At 49.5% G+C, this 25,830-nt stretch overlaps 1 protein-coding gene across 4 annotated transcripts in view; it reads left to right on the top strand.

The window, feature by feature from the left end:
• KALRN (kalirin RhoGEF kinase) overlaps nucleotides 1–25,226 on the top strand; it is a 263,889-nt gene extending 238,663 nt beyond the window's left edge. For all 4 annotated transcript variants that reach the window (XM_075829015.1, XM_075829014.1, XM_075829013.1 and 1 more), the window contains 7 exons: nucleotides 8,317–8,438; nucleotides 20,532–20,663; nucleotides 21,415–21,579; nucleotides 21,936–22,014; nucleotides 22,185–22,385; nucleotides 23,171–23,309; nucleotides 24,281–25,226. In XM_075829015.1, coding sequence (XP_075685130.1) covers nucleotides 8,317–8,438; nucleotides 20,532–20,663; nucleotides 21,415–21,579; nucleotides 21,936–22,014; nucleotides 22,185–22,385; nucleotides 23,171–23,309; nucleotides 24,281–24,826 — 1,384 coding nt within the window. In that variant the 3' untranslated portion in view covers nucleotides 24,827–25,226. The remainder of the gene's footprint in view (nucleotides 1–8,316; nucleotides 8,439–20,531; nucleotides 20,664–21,414; nucleotides 21,580–21,935; nucleotides 22,015–22,184; nucleotides 22,386–23,170; nucleotides 23,310–24,280) is intronic.
• The last annotated feature ends 604 nt before the right edge of the window (nucleotides 25,227–25,830 follow it).

Raw genomic sequence — 25,830 nt, 5'->3', positions numbered from 1 at the left:
ATATGGCCGCTCTCTCTATACAGGATACGGCCGCTCTCTACATACAGGATACGGCCGCTCTCTCTATACAGGATACGGCCGCTCTCTCTATACAGGATACGACCGCGCTCTACATACAGGATACGGCCGCGCTCTACATGCAGGATACGGCCACTCTCTATATACAGGATACGGCCGCTCTCTACATACAGGATACGGCCGCTCTCTACATACAGGATACGGCCGCTCTCTACATACAGGATACGGCCGCTCTCTATACAGGATACGGCTGCTCTCTACATACAGGATACGGCCGCTCTCTATACAGGATACGGCCGCTCTCTATATACAGGATACGGCCGCTCTCTACATACAGGATACGGCCGCGCTCTACATACAGGATACGGCCGCTCTCTATATACAGGATACGGCCGCTCTACATACAGGATACGGCCGCTCTCTACATACAGGATACGGACGCTCTCTACATACAGGATACGGCCGCTCTCTACATACAGGATACGGCCGCTCTCTATACAGGATACGGCCGCGCTCTACATACAGGATACGGCCACTCTCTATATACAGGATACGGCCGCTCTACATACAGGATACGGCCGCTCTACATACAGGATACGGCCACTCTACATACAGGATACGGCCGCCTTCTACATACAGGATACGGACCCTCTACATACAGGATACGGCCGCTCTCTACATACAGGATATGGCCTCTACATACAGGATATGGCCGCTCTCTCTATACAGGATACGGCCGCTCTCTCTATACAGGATACAGCCGCTCTCTCTATACAGGATACGACCGCGCTCTACATGCAGGATACGGCCGCGCTCTACATGCAGGATACGGCCACTCTCTATATACAGGATACGGCCGCTCTCTACATACAGGATACGGCCGCTCTCTACATACAGGATACGGCCACTCTACACACAGGATACGGATGCTCTACATACAGGATACGGATGCTCTACATACAGGATACGGCCGCGCTCTACATACAGGATACGGCCGCTCTCTACATACAGGATACGGCCGCTCTCTACATACAGGATACGGCCGCTCTACATACAGGTTACGGCCGCTCTCTCTGTACAGGATAAGGCCGCTCTCTACATACAGGATACGGCCGCTCTACATACAGGATACGGCCGCTCTCTACATACAGGATACGGCCGCTCTCTATACAGGATACGGCCTCTCTCTACATACAGGATACGGCCGCACTCTATACAGGATACGGCCGCTCTCTACATACAGGATACGTCCGCTCTCTACATACAGGATACGGCCGCTCTCTACATACAGGATACGGCCGCTCTCTACATACAGGATACGGCTGCTCTCTACATACAGGATACGGCTGCTCTCTACATACAGGATACGGCCGCTCTCTATACAGGATACGGCCGCTCTCTATATACAGGATACGGCCGCTCTCTACATACAGGATACGGCCGCTCTCTACATACAGGATACGGCCGCTCTCTATACAGGATACGGCCGCTCTTTACATACAGGATACGGCCGCTATCTATACAGGATACAGCCGCGCTCTACATACAGGATAAGGCCGCGCTCTACATACAGGATACGGCCGCGCTCTACATACAGGATACGGCCACTCTCTATATACAGGATACGGCCGCTCTACATACAGGATACGGCCACTCTACATACAGGATACGGCCGCCTTCTACATACAGGATACGGACCCTCTACATACAGGATACGGCCGCTCTCTACATACAGGATATGGCCTCTCTCTACATACAGGATATGGCCGCTCTCTCTATACAGGATACGGCCGCTCTCTACATACAGGATACGGCCGCTCTCTCTATACAGGATACGGCCGCTCTCTCTATACAGGATACGACCGCGGTCTACATACAGGATACGGCCGCGCTCTACATGCAGGATACGGCCACTCTCTATATACAGGATACGGCCGCTCTCTACATACAGGATACGGCCACTCTCTACATACAGGATACGGCCACTCTACACACAGGATACGGATGCTCTACATACAGGATACGGCCGCGCTCTACATACAGGATACGGCCGCTCTCTACATACAGGATACGGCCGCTCTCTACATACAGGTTACGGCCGCTCTCTCTGTACAGGATAAGGCCGCTCTCTACATACAGGATACGGCCGCTCTACATACAGGATACGGCCGCTCTCTACATACAGGATACGGCCGCTCTCTCTATACAGGATACGGCCGCTCTCTACATACAGGATACGGCCGCTCTCTACATACAGGATACGGCCGCTCTCTACATACAGGATACGGCCGCACTCTATACAGGATACGGCCGCTCTCTACATACAGGATACGGCCGCGCTCTACATACAGGATACGGCCGCTCTCTTTATACAGGATACGGCCGCTCTCTACATACAGGATACGGCCGCTCTCTATACAGGATACGGCCGCTCTCTACATACAGGATACGGCCGCTCTCTACATACAGGATACGGCCGCTCTCTACATACAGGATACGGCCGCGCTCTACATACAGGATACGGCCGCTCTCTATATACAGGATACGGCCGCTCTACATACAGGATACGGCCGCTCTCTACATACAGGATACGGACGCTCTCTACATACAGGATACGGCCGCTCTCTACATACAGGATACGGCCGCTCTCTATACAGGATACGGCCGCGCTCTACATACAGGATACGGCCGCGCTCTACATACAGGATACGGCCGCGCTCTACATACAGGATACGGCCGCTCTCTACATACAGGATACGGCCGCTCTCTACATACAGGATACGGCCGCGCTCTACATACAGGATACGGCCGCTCTCTATATACAGGATACGGCCGCTCTACATACAGGATACGGCCGCTCTCTACATACAGGATACGGACGCTCTCTACATACAGTATACGGCCGCTCTCTACATACAGGATACGGCCGCTCTCTATACAGGATACGGCCGCGCTCTACATACAGGATACGGCCGCGCTCTACATACAGGATACGGCCGCGCTCTACATACAGGATACGGCCGCGCTCTACATACAGGATACGGCCGCACTCTACATACAGGATACGGCCGCTCTCTACATACAGGATACGGCCGCTCTACATACAGGTTACGGGGCTCTCTCTGTACAGGATAAGGCCGCTCTCTACATACAGGATACGGCCGCTCTACATACAGGATACGGCCGCTCTCTACATACAGGATACGGCCGCTCTCTCTATACAGGATACGGCCGCTCTCTACATACAGGATACGGCCGCTCTCTATACAAGATACGGCCTCTCTCTACATACAGGATACGGCCGCACTCTATACAGGATACGGCCGCTCTCTACATACAGGATACGGCCGCGCTCTACATACAGGATACGGCCGCTCTCTTTATACAGGATACGGCCGCTCTCTACAAACAGGATACGGCCGCTCTCTATACAGGATACGGCCGCTCTCTACATACAGGATACGGCCGCACTCTACATACAGGATACGGCCGCACTCTACATACAGGATACGGCCGCTCTACATACAGGTTACAGCCGCTCTCTCTGTACAGGATACGGCCGCTCTCTACATACAGGATACGGCCGCTCTCTACATACAGGATACGGCCGCTCTCTACATACAGGATACGGCCGCTTTCTATACAGGATATGGCCGCTCTCTACATACAGGATACGGCCGCTCTCTATACAGGATAAGGCCGCTCTCTACATACAGGATACGGCCGCTCTCTATACAGGATACGGCCGCTCTTTACATACAGGATACGGCCGCTCTCTATACAGGATACGGCCGCGCTCTACATACAGGATACGGCCGCGCTCTACATACAGGATACGGCCGCGCTCTACATACAGGATACGGCCACTCTCTATATACAGGATACGGCCGCTCTACATACAGTATACGGCCACTCTACATACAGGATACGGCCGCCTTCTACATACAGGATACGGACCCTCTACATACAGGATACGGCCGCTCTCTACATACAGGATATGGCCTCTCTCTACATACAGGATACGGCCGCTCTCTCTATACAGGATACGGCCGCTCTCTACATACAGGATACGGCCGCTCTCTCTATACAGGATACGGCCGCTCTCTCTATACAGGATACGGCCGCGCTCTACATACAGGATACGGCCGCGCTCTACATACAGGATACGGCCACTCTCTATATACAGGATACGGCCGCTCTCTACATACAGGATACGGCCGCGCTCTACATACAGGATACGGCCGCTCTCTTTATACAGGATACGGCCGCTCTCTACATACAGGATACGGCCGCTCTCTACATACAGGATACGGCCGCGCTCTACATACAGGATACGGCCGCGCTCTACATACAGGATACGGCCGCTCTCTACATACAGGATACGGCCACTCTCTATATACAGGATACGGCCGCTCTCTACATACAGGATACGCCCGCGCTCTACATACAGGATACGGCCGCTCTCTATATACAGGATACGGCCGCTCTACATACAGGATACGGCCGCTCTCTACATACAGGATACGGCCGCTCTCTACATACAGGATACGGCCGCTCTCTCTGTACAGGATACGGCCGCTCTCTACATACAGGATACGGCCGCTCTACATACAGGATACGGCCGCTCTCTACATACAGGATACGGCCGCGCTCTACATACAGGATACGGCCGCTCTCTACATACAGGATACGGCCGCTCTCTACATACAGGATACGGCCGCTCTACATACAGGTTACAGCCGCTCTCTCTGTACAGGATACGGCCGCTCTCTACATACAGGATACGGCCGCTCTCTACATACAGGATACGGCCGCTCTCTACATACAGGATACGGCCGCTCTCTATACAGGATACGGCCGCTCTCTACATACAGGATACGGCCGCTCTCTACATACAGGATACGGCCGCTCTCTATACAGGATACGGCCGCTCTCTACATACATGATACGGCCGCTCTCTATACAGGATACGGCCGCTCTTTACATATAGGATACGGCCGCTCTCTATACAGGATACGGCCGCTCTCTACATACAGGATACGGCCGCTCTCTACATACAGGATACGCCCGCTCTCTATACAGGATATGGCCGCTCTCTATACAGGATACGGCCGCTCTCTACATACAGGATACGGCCGCTCTCTATACAGGATACGGCCGCTCTCTACATACAGGATACGGCCGCTCTCTATACAGGATACGGCCGCTCTCTATACAGGATGCGGCCGCTCTTTACATACAGGATACGGCCGCTCTCTATACAGGAAACGGCCGCGCTCTACATACAGGATACGGCTGCGCTCTACATACAGGATACGGCCGCGCTCTACATACAGGATACGGCCACTCTCTATATACAGGATACGGCCGCTCTACATACAGGCTACGGCCACTCTACATACAGGATACGGCCGCCTTCTACATACAGGATACGGACCCTCTACATACAGGATACGGCCGCTCTCTACATACAGGATATGGCCTCTCTCTACATACAGGATACGGCCGCTCTCTACATACAGGATACGGCCGCTCTCTCTATACAGGATACGGCCGCTCTCTCTATACAGGATACGGCCGCGCTCTACATACAGGATACGGTCGCGCTCTACATACAGGATACGGCCACTCTCTATATACAGGATACGGCCGCTCTCTACATACAGGATACGGCCGCTCTCTACATACAGGATACGGCCACTCTACACACAGGATACGGATGCTCTACATACAGGATACGGCCGCGCTCTACATACAGGATACGGCCGCTCTCTACATACAGGATACGGCCGCTCTACATACAGGTTACAGCCGCTCTCTCTGTACAGGATAAGGCCGCTCTCTACATACAGGATACGGCCGCTCTACATACAGGATACGGCCGCTCTCTACATACAGGATACGGCCGCTCTCTCTATACAGAATACGGCCGCTCTCTACATACAGGATACGGCCGCTCTCTATACAGGATACGGCCTCTCTCTACATACAGGATACGGCCGCACTCTTTACAGGATACGGCCGCTCTCTACATACAGGATACGGCCGCTCTCTACATACAGGATACGGCCGCTCTCTACATACAGGATACGGCCGCTCTCTATATACAGGATACGGCCGCTCTACATACAGGATACGGCCACTCTACATACAGGATACGGCCGCCTTCTACATACAGGATATGGACCCTCTACATACAGGATACGGCCGCTCTCTACATACAGGATACGGCCGCTCTCTACATACAGGATACGGCCTCTCTCTACATACAGGATACGGCCGCTCTCTCTATACAGGATACGGCTGCTCTCTCTATACAGGATACGGCCGCTCTCTCTATACAGGATACGGCCGCTCTCTACATACAGGATACGGTTGCTCTCTACATACAGGATACGGCCGCTCTCTCTATACAGGATACGGCCGCTCTCTACATACAGGTTACGGCCGCTCTCTCTATACAGGATACGGCCGCGCTCTACATACAGGATACGGCCGCGCTCTACATACAGGATACGGCCACTCTCTATATACAGGATACGGCCACTCTCTATATACAGGATACGGCCGCTCTCTACATACAGGATACGGCCGCTCTCTACATACAGAATACGGCCACTCTACACACAGGATACGGATGCTCTACATACAGGATACGGACGCTCTACATACAGGATACGGCCACTCTACACACAGGATACGGATGCTCTACATACAGGATACAAAGCAGCTGTATCTCAAAAAGTAAAAATAATTTTTAATAAAAAGTAATTAGAAAGTTGCACCAAACACAGATTTTTATTTTTTTTTAAAAACATTGATTTTACGTGTACATAGCCTTTAATGCTGAGGATTTGGTACAGTGTATCAGTGTAGACAATCCTCTGTAAACTAAATACAGCATCAATACGTCTGATAATACGGAGCTTCAAGGTAAACGGCTCCTGATTTTCAGACGTTTTTTGAGCAACTCGCGTTTTTCACGGCTGTTTTTGGAGCGGTTTTCACTATAATCAATATATAGACTCCAAACACATTTGTAACAAGGGCTGGGCACCGCTTATACCATAAACATCCCCCATCTCATATAGGCACCTCCATGAAACAGTCCATACACAAGAGAACACAAACTGAGCATTACAAGCCAATTAATATAGAAAACTTGAATTTTTTATTAAGCAAATATTACACACAATGTTTAAAAAATACAAAGACAAGACTCGGTAAGAACAGCGGAGCGAGTAGTATTTGTGGCGGACTCTGCTAGCCGGGCATTGCTGCTTGTAGAGAAAGGTCCATCTAAATAATGATTCATTTACCTTCCTAATGGGAAATGCTCCCAACTCCAATGTATGTCCTTTACAAATATATTCAATGTTAGTCAACAAGGGGAGAAGGAGTGCAACAAAGTGGTGGTGCATATAGAAGTGATGTATATAGCAGCAGCCTTACCCATACATAGCAGGAAAAAATGATGAGGAGCGGAGGAGCGGAGGGGCGGGGGAGCGGAGGGGCGGGGGAGCGGAGGAGCGGAGGGGCGGAGGAGCGGGGGAGCGGAGGAGCGGAGGGGCGGAGGAGCGGAGGGGCGGAGGAGCGGAGGGGCGGAGGAGCGGAGGAGCGGAGGGGCGGAGGAGCGGAGGAGCGGAGGAGCGGAGGAGCGGAGGGGCGGAGGAGCGGAGGGACGGGGGAGCGGGGGAGCGGAGGAGCGGACATCGCTAATCATTTTTTCCTGCTATCTATGGGTAAGGCTGCTGCTATATACATCACTTCTAATGCTCAGTTTGTGTTCTCTTGTGTATGGACTGTTTTCAATAGAGTCTATGAGAAAACGGCTCCAAAAACGTCCCAAGACGCGGGCGTAATTTTACGCACCGTCTTTTGACAGCGACATGTAAAATGACAGCTCGTCGGCACAGAACATCGTAAGACCCATTGCAAGCAATGGGCAGATGTTTGCCGACGTATTGGAGCCGTCTTTTCAGGCGTAAAACGCCTCCATTACGTCTGAAAATAGGTCGTGTGCACCCCGAGGCAATAGTGCTAACCACCGAGCCACCGTGCTGCCCATATAAACTATTGCGCAGCTCGTCATTATACTATGAGTCGTCATGCTGATGCGCTATTATCGTGTCTGATACATTTTATGAGCAGCGTCCGTCAGTTGTGACTTTGTCGCCTCCGTGTTACTGCGCTGACGTCTCATTGGGCTGCATCGCGGTCCGTCGTGCCCTTATTAGTCCCCCGCTCGCGGCTCTGCGGGCGTCTCGCGTCCTCCTCATTTTTCTGTTATTCTTGTAGTGAGTCTGGAGACGTCCGACTGAAGATCTGTAACCTGATGCCTCAGGACAGCGGCATCTACAGCTGCGTGGCGACAAACGAGCACGGTTCTTCCTCCACATCCGCCACCATCAAAGTGCAAGGTACAGAGGAGCCGGGCGAGCCACGAGGGGCTTATCCGGATAATTACGCCGTAGCTGCGGTTACGGGGATTCCAGTATGAAATATTCTCCTTGTTCCGTTTTTCTCTCCTCCGGATCTTTTTGCTTCTGCAGGAAATATGGCGCTTGCTTGGAGGTTGTCCTAGTAACATCAACATACACTGACTTCCTGTCATGTGACCTCTACTCTTATAAATGTTTTTAATCTGAGAGGTCACATGACAGGAAGTTAAGAGTGAGTATACTGATGTTACTATGACAACCTCCGTGCAGGCGCCATATTTCCTGCAGAAGCGAAAAAATCCGGAGAGAAAACAAAACAAGACGAGTGTTAGAAAGTCTCGATATTGGAAATCCAGAACTTCTCTTCTCGGAGCAGATTATACAGAGGGATAGGGAGCGGACATTAGGCCAGTGGCGTAGCTATAGGGGTCGTAATTGTGGCCGTGCCCTGAAGCCAGGGAGGCCCGCGGCCCCCCACACTACATCAATGTAAAGTTACTATAGTAACTGGGGCCTATGCAATAAACTACACGGGTCCCTGTTACTATAGTAACTGACCACTCCCCCTCCTCGTTCCGGAGCGCAGCGGCGGTCCTGACGTCACAGTGCCGCGCACAACATCCCGACCCTGGATGGAGTCAGGACCTCGGCTGCGGCCGAAGAGGAGGGTAAATGTAATATCCCTGTCTGCTGGAGCTGATGGGTCAGGGTCCGACTCCCGGGACCCCCACCAATCAGCTGTTTTGAAGGGGTGCAGAGCTGGTACGGGCGCTACTTCCCCTTCATTCCGGACACTTTCTCACACTGAATCGCCGACACGACGTGTGAGGGAAATGAAGGGGAAGCAGCTGTCGTACGAGCCATGCACCCCCTTCTAAACAGCTGATTGGCGGGGATCCCGGGAGTCGGACCCCGACCCATCAGCTATTAATGGCCTATAGGCCATCAATGTTTAGGGACTGGACAACCCCTTTAAGCCTCCCGTGTGTTAGGCTTAGATACAAGGTCCAACAACCGGTATCACACATGCACATGGCCCCTGTATCTAAGCTGACCACATGTGTTAGGCTGTTCCCATCACTGCTGCCCTTCCATTGAGGGTTCTGTCGGAGGTTTCTGTCGGGTGAACCCCTCAACGGAACGGCAAACTGAAACCCCATCTTCCATTTCCATTGATCTCGATGGTGACGGAAACGTTGCTAAAGGTTTCCGTTTGTCTCCGTTGTTCTTGACACAACCAATAGCGCAGTCGACTGCCACGCTGGTAACGCTGCCGGCTGCCGCTGTGTTGTATCTGGCTGGTTATGAGAAATGTGAGGAAATAGTTGGAAAGAACGATGTGGGGTCCCCAATTTTCATAACCAGCCAGAGACAGCACAGCAGCAGCCGGCAGCATTACCGGGGGGGGGGTTCCTGTTTTTGGCTTTTCCCAGCCTGCGGCCACCCCAGTGCCCGTCCATCACTACAGATCACTACAGATGTTCGGTGACTGGATGGTACCCGGCTCTTCCCGGTTCCCCTGGTGGCGATGGGTACCGGGGTAATAATTGGGTTCGTGTTAGCCTCTTCATGTCTAAGATTAAGCCCCCCCTTAGTAATGGACGCTGTCAATCAGCCGACAGCTATTAATAACGGGCTAGTAATAAAGTTTAGAAAAAAACAAGGACATAGAAAAAAAATTGTATTTAAATTAAAATCCCCCCCACAACCCTCATTATCCATTTTACTGAGAATAATTCCGTCATCGAAGTCCTCGAATCCGACGTCGTCCAACAACCGAACCTGTAAAAAAACACAAAAATAATAAGTAACACATGAAAAAAGCAAAACAATTCTTATATTTACTGGTCCAGCGCTGGAGCCGCAATGTCAGCGAGCTGAGCCCTGTATCTAATCCTATCATGTGTGATACTGTCTGCTGAGCTGTGTATCTAATCCTATCATGTGTGATACTGTCTGCTGAGCCCTGTATCTAATCCTATCATGTGTGATACTGTCTGCTGAGCTGTGTATCTAATCCTACCATGTGTGATACTGGCTGCTGAGCTGTATCTAATCCTATCATGTGTGATACTGTCTGCTGAGCCGTGTATCTAATCCTATCATGTGTGATACTGTGTGCTGAGCTGTGTATCTAATCCTATCATGTGTGACGCTGTCTGCTGAGCTGTGTATCTAATCCTATCATGTGTGATACTGTATGCTGAGCTGTGTATCTAATCCTATCATGTGTGATACTGTCTGCTGAGCTGTGTATCTAATCCTATCATGTGTGATACTGTCTGCTGAGCCCTGTATCTAATCCTATCATGTGTGATACTGTCTGCTGAGCTGTGTATCTAATCCTATCATGTGTGATACTGTCTGCTGAGCCCTGTATCTAATCCTATCATGTATAACACTGTCTGCTGAGCTGTGTATCTAATCCTATCATGTGTGATACTGTATGCTGAGCTGTGTATCTAATCCTATCATGTGTGATACGGTCTGCTGAGCTGTGTATCTAATCCTATCATGTGTGATACTGTCTGCTGAGCCCTGTATCTAATCCTATCATGTGTGATACTGTCTGCTGAGCTGTGTATCTAATCCTATCATGTGTGATACTGTCTGCTGAGCCCTGTATCTAATCCTATCATGTATGACACTGTCTGCTGAGCTGTGTATCTAATCCTATCATGTGTGATACTGTCTGCTGAGCCCTGTATCTAATCCTATCATGTATAACACTGTCTGCTGAGCTGTGTATCTAATCCTATCATGTGTGATACTGTATGCTGAGCTGTGTATCTAATCCTATCATGTGTGATACGGTCTGCTGAGCTGTGTATCTAATCCTATCATGTGTGATACTGTCTGCTGAGCCCTGTATCTAATCCTATCATGTGTGATACTGTCTGCTGAGCTGTGTATCTAATCCTATCATGTGTGATACTGTCTGCTGAGCCCTGTATCTAATCCTATCATGTATGACACTGTCTGCTGAGCTGTGTATCTAATCCTATCATGTGTGATACTGTCTGCTGAGCCCTGTATCTAATCCTATCATGCGTGATACTGTCTGCTGAGCTGTGTATCTAATCCTATCATGTGTGATACTGTCTGCTGAGCTGTGTATCTAATCCTATCATGTGTGATACTGTCTGCTGAGCTGTGTATCTAATCCTATCATGTGTGATACTGTCTGCTGAGCTGTGTATCTAATCCTATCATGTGTGATACTGTCTGCTGAGCCCTGTATCTAATCCTATCATGTGTGATACTGTCTGCTGAGCTGTGTATCTAATCCTATCATGTGTGATACTGTCTGCTGAGCCCTGTATCTAATCCTATCATGTGTGATACTGTCTGCTGAGCTGTGTATCTAATCCTATCATGTGTGATACTGTCTGCTGAGCTGTATCTAATCCTATCATGTGTGATACTGTCTGCTGAGCTGTGTATCTAATCCTATCCTGTGTGATACTGTCTGCTGAGCTGTGTATCTAATCCTATCATGTGTGATACTGTCTGCTGAGCCCTGTATCTAATCCTATCATGTGTGATACTGTCTGCTGAGCTGTATCTAATCCTATCATGTGTGATACTGTCTGCTGAGCCCTGTATCTAATCCTATCATGTGTGATACTGTCTGCTGAGCTGTGTATCTAATCCTATCATGTGTGATACTGTCTGCTGAGCTCTGGTATCTAATCCTATCATGTGTGATACTCTCTGCTGAGCTGTGTATCTAATCCTATCATGTGTGATACTGTCTGCTGAGCTGTATCTAATCCTATCATGTGTGATACTGTCTGCTGAGCCACTGTATCTAATCCTATCGTGTGATACGGTCTGCTGAGCTGTGTATCTAATCCTATCATGTGTGATACTGTCTGCTGAGCTGTGTATCTAATCCTATCATGTGTGATACTGTCTGCTGAGCCCTGTATCTAATCCTATCATGTGTGATACTGTCTGCTGAGCTGTATCTAATCCTATCATGTGTGATACTGTCTGCTGAGCTGTGTATCTAATCCTATCATGTGTGATACTGTCTGCTGAGCTGTATCTAATCCTATCATGTGTGATACTGTCTGCTGAGCTGTGTATCTAATCCTATCATGTGTGACACTGTCTGCTGAGCTGTATCTAATCCTATCATGTGTGATACTGTCTGCTGAGCTGTGTATCTAATCCTATCATGTGTGATACTGTCTGCTGAGCTGTATCTAATCCTATCATGTGTGATACTGTCTGCTGAGCTGTGTATCTAATCCTATCATGTGTGACACTGTCTGCTGAGCTGTATCTAATCCTATCATGTGTGATACTGTCTGCTGAGCCCTGTATCTAATCCTATCATGTGTGACACTGTCTGCTGAGCCCTGTATCTAATCCTATCATGTGTGATACTGTCTGCTGAGCTGTATCTAATCCTATCATGTGTGATACTGTCTGCTGAGCTGTGTATCTAATCCTATCATGTGTGACACTGTCTGCTGAGCCGTGTATCTAATCCTATCATGTGTGATACTGTCTGCTGAGCTGTGTATCTAATCCCATCATGTGTGATACTGTCTGCTGAGCTGTGTATCTAATCCTATCATGTGTGATACGGTCTGCTGAGCTGTGTATCTAATCCAATCATGTGTGATACTGTCTGCTGAGCTGTGTATCTAATCCTATCATGTGTGATACTGTCTGCTGAGCTGTGTATCTAATCCTATCATGTGTGGCACTGTCTGCTGAGCTGTGTATCTAATCCTACCATGTGTGATACTGTCTGCTGAGCTCTGTATCTAATCCTATCATGTGTGATACTGTCTGCTGAGCCGTGTATCTAATCCTATCATGTGTGATACTGTCTGCTGAGCCGTGTATCTAATCCTACCATGTGTGATACTGTCTGCTGAGCCCTGTATCTAATCTCATCATGTGTGATACTGTCTGCTGAGCTGTGTATCTAATCCTATCATGTGTGATACTGTCTGCTGAGCTGTATCTAATCCTATCATGTGTGATACTGTCTGCTGAGCTGTGTATCTAATCCTATCATGTGTGACACTGTCTGCTGAGCTGTATCTAATCCTATCATGTGTGATACTGTCTGCTGAGCCCTGTATCTAATCCTATCATGTGTGATACTGTCTGCTGAGCTGTGTATCTAATCCTATCATGTGTGATACTGTCTGCTGAGCTGTATCTAATCCTATCATGTGTGATACTGTCTGCTGAGCCGTGTATCTAATCCTATCATGTGTGATACGGTCTGCTGAGCTGTGTATCTAATCCCATCATGTGTGATACTGTCTGCTGAGCTGTGTATCTAATCCTATCATGTGTGATACTGTCTGCTGAGCCACTGTATCTAATCCTATCGTGTGATACGGTCTGCTGAGCTGTGTATCTAATCCTATCATGTGTGATACTGTCTGCTGAACTGTGTATCTAATCCTATCATGTGTGATACTGTCTGCTGAGCTGTGTATCTAATCCTATCATGTGTGACACTGTCTGCTGAGCTGTGTATCTAATCCTATCATGTGTGATACTGTGTGCTGAGCTGCTGTATCTAATCCTACCATGTGTGATACTGTCTGCTGAGCTCTGTATCTAATCCTATCGTGTGATACGGTCTGCTGAGCTGTGTATCTAATCCTATCATGTGTGATACTGTCTGCTGAGCTGTGTATCTAATCCTATCATGTGTGATACTGTCTGCTGAGCTGTGTATCTAATCCTATCATGTGTGATACTGTCTGCTGAGCTGTGTATCTAATCCTATCATGTGTGACACTGTCTGCTGAGCTGTGTATCTAATCCTATCATGTGTGATACTGTGTGCTGAGCTGCTGTATCTAATCCTACCATGTGTGATACTGTCTGCTGAGCTCTGTATCTAATCCTATCATGTGTGATACTGTCTGCTGAGCCCTGTATCTAATCTCATCATGTGTGATACTGTCTGCTGAGCTGTGTATCTAATCCTATCATGTGTGATACTGTCTGCTGAGCTGTGTATCTAATACTATCATGTGTGATACTGTCTGCTGAGCTGTGTATCTAATCCTATCATGTGTGATACTGTCTGCTGAGCCCTGTATCTAATCCTGTCATGTGTGATACTGTCTGCTGAGCTGTGTATCTAATCCTATCATGTGTGATACTGTCTGCTGAGCTGTATCTAATCCTATCATGTGTGATACTGTCTGCTGAGCCCTGTATCTAATCCTATCATGTGTGACACTGCTGAGCCCTGTATCTAATCCTATCATGTGTGATACTGTCTGCTGAGCTGTGTATCTAATCCTATCATGTGTGATACTGTCTGCTGAGCTGTGTATCTAATCCTATCATGTGTGATACTGTCTGCTGAGCGGTGTATCTAATCCTATCATGTGTGATACTGTCTGCTGAGCTGTGTATCTAATCCTATCATGTGTGATACTGTCTGCTGAGCTGTGTATCTAATCCTATCATGTGTGATACTGTCTGCTGAGCCCTGTATCTAATCCTATCATGTGTGATACTGTCTGCTGAGCTGTGTATCTAATCCTATCATGTGTGATACTGTCTGCTGAGCCCTGTATCTAATCCTATCATGTGTGATACTGTCTGCTGAGCTGTGTATCTAATCCTATCATGTGTGATACTGTCTGCTGAGCCCTGTATCTAATCCTATCATGTGTGATACTGTCTGCTGAGCTGTGTATCTAATCCTATCATGTGTGATACTGTCTGCTGAGCCCTGTATCTAATCCTATCATGTGTGATACTGTCTGCTGAGCTGTGTATCTAATCCTATCATGTGTGATACTGTCTGCTGAGCCCTGTATCTAATCCTATCATGTGTGATACTGTCTGCTGAGCTGTGTATCTAATCCTATCATGTGTGATACTGTCTGCTGAGCTGTATCTAATCCTATCATGTGTGATACTGTCTGCTGAGCTGTGTATCTAATCCTATCATGTGTGATACTGTCTGCTGAGCTGTGTATCTAATCCTATCATGTGTGATACTGTCTGCTGAGCCCTGTATCTAATCCTATCATGTGTGATACTGTCTGCTGAGCTGTATCTAATCCTATCATGTGTGATACTGTCTGCTGAGCTCTGGTATCTAATCCTATCATGTGTGATACTCTCTGCTGAGCTGTGTATCTAATCCTATCATGTGTGATACTGTCTGCTGAGCTGTATCTAATCCTATCATGTGTGATACTGTCTGCTGAGCCACTGTATCTAATCCTATCGTGTGATACGGTCTGCTGAGCTGTGTATCTAATCCTATCATGTGTGATACTGTCTGCTGAGCTGTGTATCTAATCCTATCATGTGTGATACTGTCTGCTGAGCTGTATCTAATCCTATCATGTGTGATACTGTCTGCTGAGCTGTGTATCTAATCCTATCATGTGTGACACTGTCTGCTGAGCTGTATCTAATCCTATCATGTGTGATACTGTCTGCTGTGCTGTGTATCTAATCCTATCATGTGTGATACTGTCTGCTGAGCCCTGTATCTAATCCTATCATGTGTGATACTGTCTGCTGAGCCCTGTATCTAATCCTATCATGTGTGATACTGTCTGCTGAGCTGTATCTAATCCTATCATGTGTGATACTGTCTGCTGAGCTGTGTATCTAATCCTATCATGTGTGACACTGTCTGCTGAGCCGTGTATCTAATCCTATCATGTGTGATACTGTCTGCTGAGCTGTGTATCTAATCCCATCATGTGTGATACTGTCTGCTGAGCTGTGTATCTAATCCTATCATGTGTGATACGGTCTGCTGAGCTGTGTATCTAATCCAATCATGTGTGATACTGTCTGCTGAGCTGTGTATCTAATCCTATCATGTGTGATACTGTCTGCTGAGCTGTGTATCTAATCCTATCATGTGTAACACTGTCTGCTGAGCTGTGTATCTAATCCTATCATGTGTGATACTGTCTGCTGAGCTGTGTATCTAATCCTATCATGTGTGACACTGTCTGCTGAGCTGTGTATCTAATCCTATCATGTGTGATACTGTGTGCTGAGCTGCTGTATCTAATCCTACCATGTGTGATACTGTCTGCTGAGCTCTGTATCTAATCCTATCATGTGTGATACTGTCTGCTGAGCCGTGTATCTAATCCTATCATGTGTGATACTGTCTGCTGAGCCGTGTATCTAATCCTACCATGTGTGATACTGTCTGCTGAGCCCTGTATCTAATCTCATCATGTGTGATACTGTCTGCTGAGCTGTGTATCTAATCCTATCATGTGTGATACTGTCTTCTGAGCTGTATCTAATCCTATCATGTGTGATACTGTCTGCTGAGCTGTGTATCTAATCCTATCATGTGTGACACTGTCTGCTGAGCTGTATCTAATCCTATCATGTGTGATACTGTCTGCTGAGCCCTGTATCTAATCCTATCATGTGTGATACTGTCTGCTGAGCTGTATCTAATCCTATCATGTGTGATACTGTCTGCTGAGCTGTGTATCTAATCCTATCATGTGTGACACTGTCTGCTGAGCCGTGTATCTAATCCTATCATGTGTGATACGGTCTGCTGAGCTGTGTATCTAATCCCATCATGTGTGATACTGTCTGCTGAACTGTGTATCTAATCCTATCATGTGTGATACTGTCTGCTGAGCTGTGTATCTAATCCTATCATGTGTGATACTGTCTGCTGAGCCACTGTATCTAATCCTATCGTGTGATACGGTCTGCTGAGCTGTGTATCTAATCCTATCATGTGTGATACTGTCTGCTGAGCTGTGTATCTAATCCTATCATGTGTGATACTGTCTGCTGAGCTGTGTATCTAATCCTATCATGTGTGATACTGTCTGCTGAGCTGTGTATCTAATCCTATCATGTGTGACACTGTCTGCTGAGCTGTGTATCTAATCCTATCATGTGTGATACTGTGTGCTGAGCTGCTGTATCTAATCCTACCATGTGTGATACTGTCTGCTGAGCTCTGTATCTAATCCTATCATGTGTGATACTGTCTGCTGAGCCCTGTATCTAATCTCATCATGTGTGATACTGTCTGCTGAGCTGTGTATCTAATCCTATCATGTGTGATACTGTCTGCTGAGCTGTGTATCTAATACTATCATGTGTGATACTGTCTGCTGAGCTGTGTATCTAATCCTATCATGTGTGATACTGTCTGCTGAGCCCTGTATCTAATCCTGTCATGTGTGATACTGTCTGCTGAGCTGTGTATCTAATCCTATCATGTGTGATACTGTCTGCTGAGCTGTATCTAATCCTATCATGTGTGATACTGTCTGCTGAGCCCTGTATCTAATCCTATCATGTGTGACACTGCTGAGCCCTGTATCTAATCCTATCATGTGTGATACTGTCTGCTGAGCTGTGTATCTAATCCTATCATGTGTGATACTGTCTGCTGAGCTGTGTATCTAATCCTATCATGTGTGACACTGTCTGCTGAGCCGTGTATCTAATCCTATCATGTGTGATACGGTCTGCTGAGCTGTGTATCTAATCCCATCATGTGTGATACTGTCTGCTGAGCTGTGTATCTAATCCTATCATGTGTGATACTGTGTGCTGAGCTGCTGTATCTAATCCTACCATGTGTGATACTGTCTGCTGAGCTCTGTATCTAATCCTATCATGTGTGATACTGTCTGCTGAGCTGTGTATCTAATCCTATCATGTGTGATACTGTGTGCTGAGCTGCTGTATCTAATCCTACCATGTGTGATACTGTCTGCTGAGCTCTGTATCTAATCCTATCATGTGTGATACTGTCTGCTGAGCTGTGTATCTAATCCTATCATGTGTGATACTGTCTGCTGAGCTGTGTATCTAATCCTATCATGTGTGATACTGTCTGCTGAGCTGTGTATCTAATCCTATCATGTGTGGTACTGTCTGCTGAGCTGTGTATCTAATCCTATCATGTGTGATACTGTCTGCTGAGCTGTGTATCTAATCCTATCATGTGTGATACTGTCTGCTGAGCTGTGTATCTAATACTATCATGTGTGATACTGTCTGCTGTGCTGTGTATCTAATACTATCATGTGTGATACTGTCTGCTGAGCCCTGTATCTAATCCTATCATGTGTGATACTGTCTGCTGAGCCCTGTATCTAATCCTATCATGTGTGATACTGTCTGCTGAGCTGTGTATCTAATCCTATCATGTGTGATACTATCTGCTGAGCCCTGTATCTAATCCTATCATGTGTGATACTGTCTGCTGAGCTGTGTATCTAATCCTATCATGTGTGATACTGTCTGCTGAGCTGTGTATCTAATCCTATCATGTGTGATACTGTCTGCTGAGCTTTGTATCTAATCCTACCATGTGTGATACTGTCTGCTGAGCTGCTGTATCTAATCCTATCATGTGTGATACTGTCTGCTGAGCTGTGTATCTAATCCTATCATGTGTGATACTGTCTGCTGAGCTGTGTATCTAATCCTATCATGTGTGATACTGTCTGCTGAGCCCTGTATCTAATCCTATCATGTGTGATACTGTCTGCTGTGCTGTGTATCTAATACTATCATGTGTGATACTGTCTTCTGAGCCCTGTATCTAATCCTATCCTGTGTGATACTGTGTGCTGAGCTGTGTATCTAATACTATCATGTGTGATACTGTCTGCTGAGCTGTGTATCTAATCCAATCATGTGTGATACTGTCTGCTGAGCTGTATCTAATCCTATCATGTGTGATACTGTCTGCTGAGCTGTATCTAATCCTATCATGTGTGATACTGTCTGCTGAGCTGTGTATCTAATCCTATCATGTGTGATACTGTCTGCTGAGCTGTATCTAATCCTATCATGTGTGATACTGTCTGCTGAGCTGTGTATCTAATCCTATCATGTGTGATACTGTCTGCTGAGCCCTGTATCTAATCCTATCATGTGTGATACTGTCTGCTGAGCTGTGTATCTAATCATATCATGTGTGATACTGTCTGCTGAGCTGTGTATCTAATCCTATCATGTGTGATACTGTCTGCTGAGCTGTATATCTAATCCTATCATGTGTGATACTGTCTGCTGAGCCGCTGTATCTAATCCTATCATGTGTGATACTGTCTGCTGAGCTGTATCTAATCCTATCATGTGTGATACTGTCTGCTGAGCTGTGTATCTAATCCTATCATGTGTGATACTGTCTGCTGAGCCCTGTATCTAATCCTATCATGTGTGATACTGTCTGCTGAGCTGTGTATCTAATCATATCATGTGTGATACTGTCTGCTGAGCTGTGTATCTAATCCTATCATGTGTGATACTGTCTGCTGAGCTGTATATCTAATCCTATCATGTGTGATACTGTCTGCTGAGCCGCTGTATCTAATCCTATCATGTGTGATACTGTCTGCTGAGCTGTGTATCTAATCCTATCATGTGTGATACTGTCTGCTGAGCCATGTATCTAATCCTATCATGTGTGATACTGTCTGCTGAGCTATGTATCTAATCCTATCATGTGTGATACTGTCTGCTGAGCCGCTGTATCTAATCCTATCATGTGTGATACTGTCTGCTGAGCCACTGTATCTAATCCCATCATGTGTGATACTGTCTGCTGAGCCGTGTATCTAATCCTATCATGTGTGATACTGTCTGCTGAGCCGCTGTATCTAATCCTGTCCTTAGCTGTAGGGTCATACTGCTATAGATATGTCGTCTCCTATATACACATATACATATATGCACACACATTTTTTTTGGGGAGGGGGGGGTATATATATTGGGGCTATTTCCCCTGACCTTTCAAGTCCTTCGTGACGCCCCGGCTGCTGGTGCTGCATCGTTATCACTTAGGAGACCCGGCGATGTAGCTGAGCCGGGGCCCATCAGCCATGAGAAGTTTGGGGGGGGGGGGGCCCATGAGCCTTTAGCTACGCCCCGACATTAGGCCAGAGTCTATACTGGGGGTCCCCCCAACACTGCGCCCCATTATATATATATCAGAGGCATCAGTCCATAATCACTCTATAGGATGGGGCCCTATAATAAGGGGTCAGTACTGGGGTCTGCTCCTGAAATCACCGGCTCTATCATGTCTTCTGCCCTCAGGGGTCCCTGGAGCCCCCAGCCAGCCCATCGCTCAGGAGAGAAGCAGCTCCTCCGTCATCCTCCGCTGGCTCCCGCCCTCCAGCACCGGCAACTGCACCATATCGGGGTACACGGTGGAATACAAGGATGAAGGTGAGTGCGACCGATTATTCTGCAGCTCCTGTTGGGGGAGGTGTGGATTGTGCGGGGCCCCCACCGACGCCGCAGACAGAGGGGCTTCTGAAAGCGAGTTGGCCTGTAATTTGTAGTGGATTCTCAGCGCGCACCGAAAATACGAGACAAATCCTCCGTGTGAAGAGGCCTCGGGGTCGTATTTCTGGTGATTTGTCTGCACTGCGGGAACGTGGGCGGTTTTTTTCATGTTTTGTACCATTTCTTTAATGCAATTTTTGTAATCGAGGCACAAATGAGGCAGCGTTTTTAAAATCGCTGCAAAACTGCACCATTTTTGCCGCGATTACGAAAATCGCTGCAAAAATAAGTGAGGTAAACGAAAAACCCAAAAAACACGTTATTTTCTACAAGTGGGGTCATGTGGAGGAGGATGGGGCACTCGGCGGTGTAGAGAAGGAGCTGTCTGCTGGGCGGCCGCGCCACGCGGAGATTCTGCTCTCTTGCTGCTCCTGTAAGTCGTCTCAGGGCCCCAGCGTTCGTTACTTCGGGGGGAGGCACCAGCCATATTACATTGCAGGGTCCGTTCTTTCTCCAAGTGACTAACACTGGGGCCCTGATAGAAATGTTTATTCAGCCGGGCCCCTGACTGCAGTACCAGCTGTACTGCCCTGATGGCGGTCCTGGTTGGGGGTTCATACTCGCAGCAGCTCTTACTGTTCGCACGCTCAGGCGGAGGATGTCATGTGATCAGCTCGCCATTTGTCCGCAGGTTCTCAGGTTTGGCAGCAATCTGTCGCCTGCACCCTGGACACTTACCTGGTGCTAGAAGACCTGCGACCAGGGGGCACCTATCTGTTCAGGGTCAGCGCCAGCAACCCCTGGGGTATCAGCCTCCCCAGCGAGCCCTCTGAACCCGCCCGGCTGCCAGAGAACGGTGAGTGGACCCCCCGATATTCCACCTCCAGCTGGGAAATTAGACAAAACGAAGACATAAGTCTGAGGGGTCCCCACAAAAAGCCAGAACCCCCCCCCCCCCCAGTGTATGACATACCCAAGAGCTTACCCCCCCCCCCCCCCCTGTATTATTCACCGAGGAGTTTACATTTTGGGGAGATTTCCGTTGCCGGTCCTGTTATGACGCTCGCGGGCGGATGATGCGCTCGTCCCTTTATAATTTTGTCGCATCTTCTGCTGTCCGGGCGGCAGTGACATCTGTCGGGCCGCGGGTGGTCGCAACTTTTTGATGTTTTTGCAACTTTTCATTTAAGAAATTCCCCCTCGTCCTTTTAGATGGTCACGCGGATGGATCTGCCGTGTGCTGGAAGGAGAACTTTGAGCAGATGTACCTGGAGCAGCAGGAGATTGGAAGGTAACTCCGCAGCGCCCCGTGTGGCCGACCACCACAGCATTGCCATGTGCCCCCTGACCTTGTGCCCCCTGACCCGTCTCCTCAGTCCCCCCTCCCCTTTGATTTGCTCTCGTATTTTGGCGCTGCGTTCGGCGTCTCCCTCAATAATTCTCGTCTTTTCCTCCGTCCAGGGGAAGGTTTTCTGTGGTGAAGAAATGTGTCCAGAAAAATTCCCGGAAAGACGTCGCAGTGAAATTTGTCAACAAAAAGCTGAAGAAGCGAGAACAGGCGGCGCACGAGGCGGCTCTGCTGCAACACCTGCAGCACCCGCAGTACATCACCGTGCACGACACCTACGAGTCCGCCAGCGCCTACATCCTGGTCCTGGACCTGTGAGTGGCTGCATGGGCGCGTCTTACCGGGGAGGGGGGGGATATATACAGACATATACATCGTGGCCTCTGTTTTCAGACATTTCCCACCAGTTGCTCCTCTTGTCAGTGTGACAGGCAGGAACATACAACCACAGGTAGGTGAGGTCTGGCTGATATCTGCGAGCAATCGTCTACCTGCAGAGCTGCAAACCATGTCATATATTATATTGATGTGCTTCATATTGCCGCTGTCCAGACCCCTCCCCCTTATCGAGGCCCTCCCCCTTATCGAGGCCCCTCCTCTATTTGGTGATAATTTGGTTTAGTTACTTGTAGTTTATAATCTTCTTTTCTTACTGTAACGTGATCATACACAGCAGCCAATCTGAACAAGCAGAGCAGCAGTGTAAAGCATGAGGGACAGAGCAGCAGTGTAAAGCATGAGGGACAGAGCAGCAGTGTAAAGCATGAGGGACGGAGCAGCAGGCTGAGCATCTGATGAGACAGGAGGTGAATGTTATACCTCAGACTCCAGTACACAATGCGGCTCGAGTCACTGATCCTAGTTGTGCCCTGCAGACGACACTGGAACGAATAAGCAGCTGCTCAGCATCGCCCGTGAGGTATTGGCCAGAATAAGACGACTGAGACCTCACCCAGAATGTCCTTTTAACCCTTCGTGAGCCTCTGCGGCGGCCGCTGTTGCGCTGTCAGGCGTTGCGTTCACTTTCTTACGTATCTTTGCTCCTTCGTGTTGAGATATTTTGCGGCCGGCTGAGGTTCATCTGTTTGGTCTGTTTCAGGATGGAGGACGGGCGGCTGCTGGATTATCTCATGAACCACGATGAGTTAATGGAGGAGAAGGTCGCGTTTTACGTACGGGACATCATGGGCGCCCTCCAGTACCTGCACAGCTGCCGGGTCGCCCACTTAGACCTCAAGGTGAGCGACTCGGGTCGTACCATCTCTTCCTGGGGTTCGCGTCCCCCAGAATCAAGGGTTGTGCAGCGATACGTCCTGTATGATCTGGCAACGTTTCTATTCAGAAGTCTTGGAAAGCTGGGTGATCACCCGTGCAGCGCCCCCAGAGGTTATAACCCAGCTTTCCCTGCCACCTGAACGGCAGATGTTTCTAGTTGTGTCGTGACGTGTCCTCTCTCCAGCGTGGCCGCATGGAAGGTTTGATAGTTACCAATATGGTTGCTGTTGCCGCTCGCAATGTGACCATCCAGCTTTCCTGAGCTCCTGAACAGTCTCTGCTCTGTTATAATGTGACGGGATATGATGCGTTGCTGCAGGACGGGCCACGTTTGCTGTTCAGTTGGGTGGTGACTTCGTTACGTCCCGCAGCGTCCTCGCCCCTCCCGCAGCGTCCCCGCCCCTCCCGCCGTGTCCTCGCCCCTCCCGCAGCGTCCCCGCCCCTCCCGCAGCGTCCTCGCCCCTCCCGCAGCGTCCCCGCCCCTCCCGCAGCGTCCCCGCCCCTCCCGCAGCGTCCCCGCCCCTCCCGCAGCGTCCTCGCCCCTCCCGCAGCGTCCCCGCCCCTCCCGCAGCGTCCTCGCCCCTCCCGCAGCGTCCTCGCCCCTCCCGCAGCGTCCTCGCCCCTCCCGCAGCGTCCTCGCCCCTCCCGCAGCGTCCTCGCCCCTCCCGCAGCGTCCCCGCCCCTCCCGCAGCGTCCCCGCCCCTCCCGCAGCGTCCTCGCCCCTCCCGCAGCGTCCTCGCCCCTCCCGCAGCGTCCGCGCCCCTCCCGCAGCGTCCGCGCCCCTCCCGCAGCGTCCTCGCCCCTCCCGCAGCGTCCTCGACCCCTCCCGCAGCGTCCTCGCCCCTCGACCCCTCCCGCAGCGTCCTCGCCCCTCCCGCAGCGTCCTCGCAGCTTCTCTCCTGGGATCAGACTCATTTCTTTCTTGTTTCCGCAGCCTGAAAACCTCCTGATCGACCTCCGGATCCCGGTCCCGCGGGTGAAGATCATCGACCTGGAGGACGCGATGCAAATCACCGGCCATTACTACATCCACCACCTGCTGGGGAACCCGGAATTTGCGGCGCCGGAGGTCATCAGGGGGTCGCCGGTCTCCTTGGTGACAGACATCTGGAGTCTGGGGGTTCTGACCTACGTCATGCTGAGCGGAGTCTCCCCGTTCCTGGATGAGAGCAGCGAGGAGACGTGCGTGAACATCGGCCGCGTGGATTACTCCTTCCCTCTGGAGTATTTCGGCAGCGTCAGTCCGGCGGCTCAGGACTTCGTGAGGGCGACGCTGCAGGAGGAGGCGCGCTGGAGGCCGACCGTGCCCACGTGCCTCCTCCACCCGTGGCTCCAGCCGCATTACAGTAACTATTCCAAGGTCCCGCTGGACACGACGCGCCTCGCCACCTTCATAGAAAGGCGCAAACACCAAAACGATGCGCGGCCGCTGCCCAGCGCCAAGAGCTTCATCGTCAGCCGCGGCACAACGGGGACATGAAGGGTGCGGCGCGCGGCGGACGCTGCGTCCTGTGACAGATTTATCGTTGGCGCTCGTGCAGACGCCTCCGCACTATCCGTGGCTCGGGGGGGCGCGTGTCCTCGCCGCGGGCCGCCACATCTCTATTTATCATTCCGGTTGAACGTTCGGCGCCGTCTCACGTCGCAATTCAACTTAGTCGAGGCCCAAAGAGGTTTAACCCATTGTGCTGCTATGGTCACATGACCCGCGTGGTCCTCACACACTGGATTCTAATCGTCGCTATTTACAATGTACCGTAAAGAAGTCGCGTGCCGTGAAACAATCCCGGAGCTGAGATCGGAGAGATCACTGTGATGACTGGACGCGGTCCCCTCCCCCGCCCGTGCTCACGGAGAGACGTCTTTATTTATTTGTGGCTTTGACTGTCGTTTCTGGGGATGAAGGGGTTAAAGATAAATAGACGGACGTGATATTCTATAGAGCGGCGCGGAGGACGACCCCATAACTGTGAACACCGGCGGAGCCTCAGAAATCACCCGACCGTCCCGCCAATCACGTGAAGGAATGTACCAAGTCACGCTGCCGCAGGGGGGGTCACACAGCAATGCTCATTCCTGGTCTCATCAGGACTCTCATCATTACACATCAGGACTCTCATGATTACACATCAGGACTCTCGTCATTACACACCAGGACTCTCTTCATTACACATCAGGACTCTCATCATTACACACCAGGACTCTCATCATTACACACACCAGGACTCTCTTCATTACACACCAGGACTCTCATCATTACACACACCAGGACTCTCTTCATTACACACCAGGACTCTCATCATTACACACCAGGACTCTCTTCATTACACACCAGGACTCTCATCATTACACACCAGGACTCTCATCATTACACACACCAGGACTCTCTTCATTACACACCAGGACTCTCATCATTACACACCAGGACTCTCATCATTACACACACCAGGACTCTCTTCATTACACACCAGGACTCTCATCATT

This window comes from Rhinoderma darwinii, chromosome 6 (assembly GCF_050947455.1).
Source record: "Rhinoderma darwinii isolate aRhiDar2 chromosome 6, aRhiDar2.hap1, whole genome shotgun sequence".
Classification (NCBI taxonomy): Eukaryota; Metazoa; Chordata; class Amphibia; order Anura; family Rhinodermatidae; genus Rhinoderma; species Rhinoderma darwinii.
Note: the sequence above shows the minus strand (reverse complement) of the source record. Positions and strands in the feature narration are given on the sequence as shown.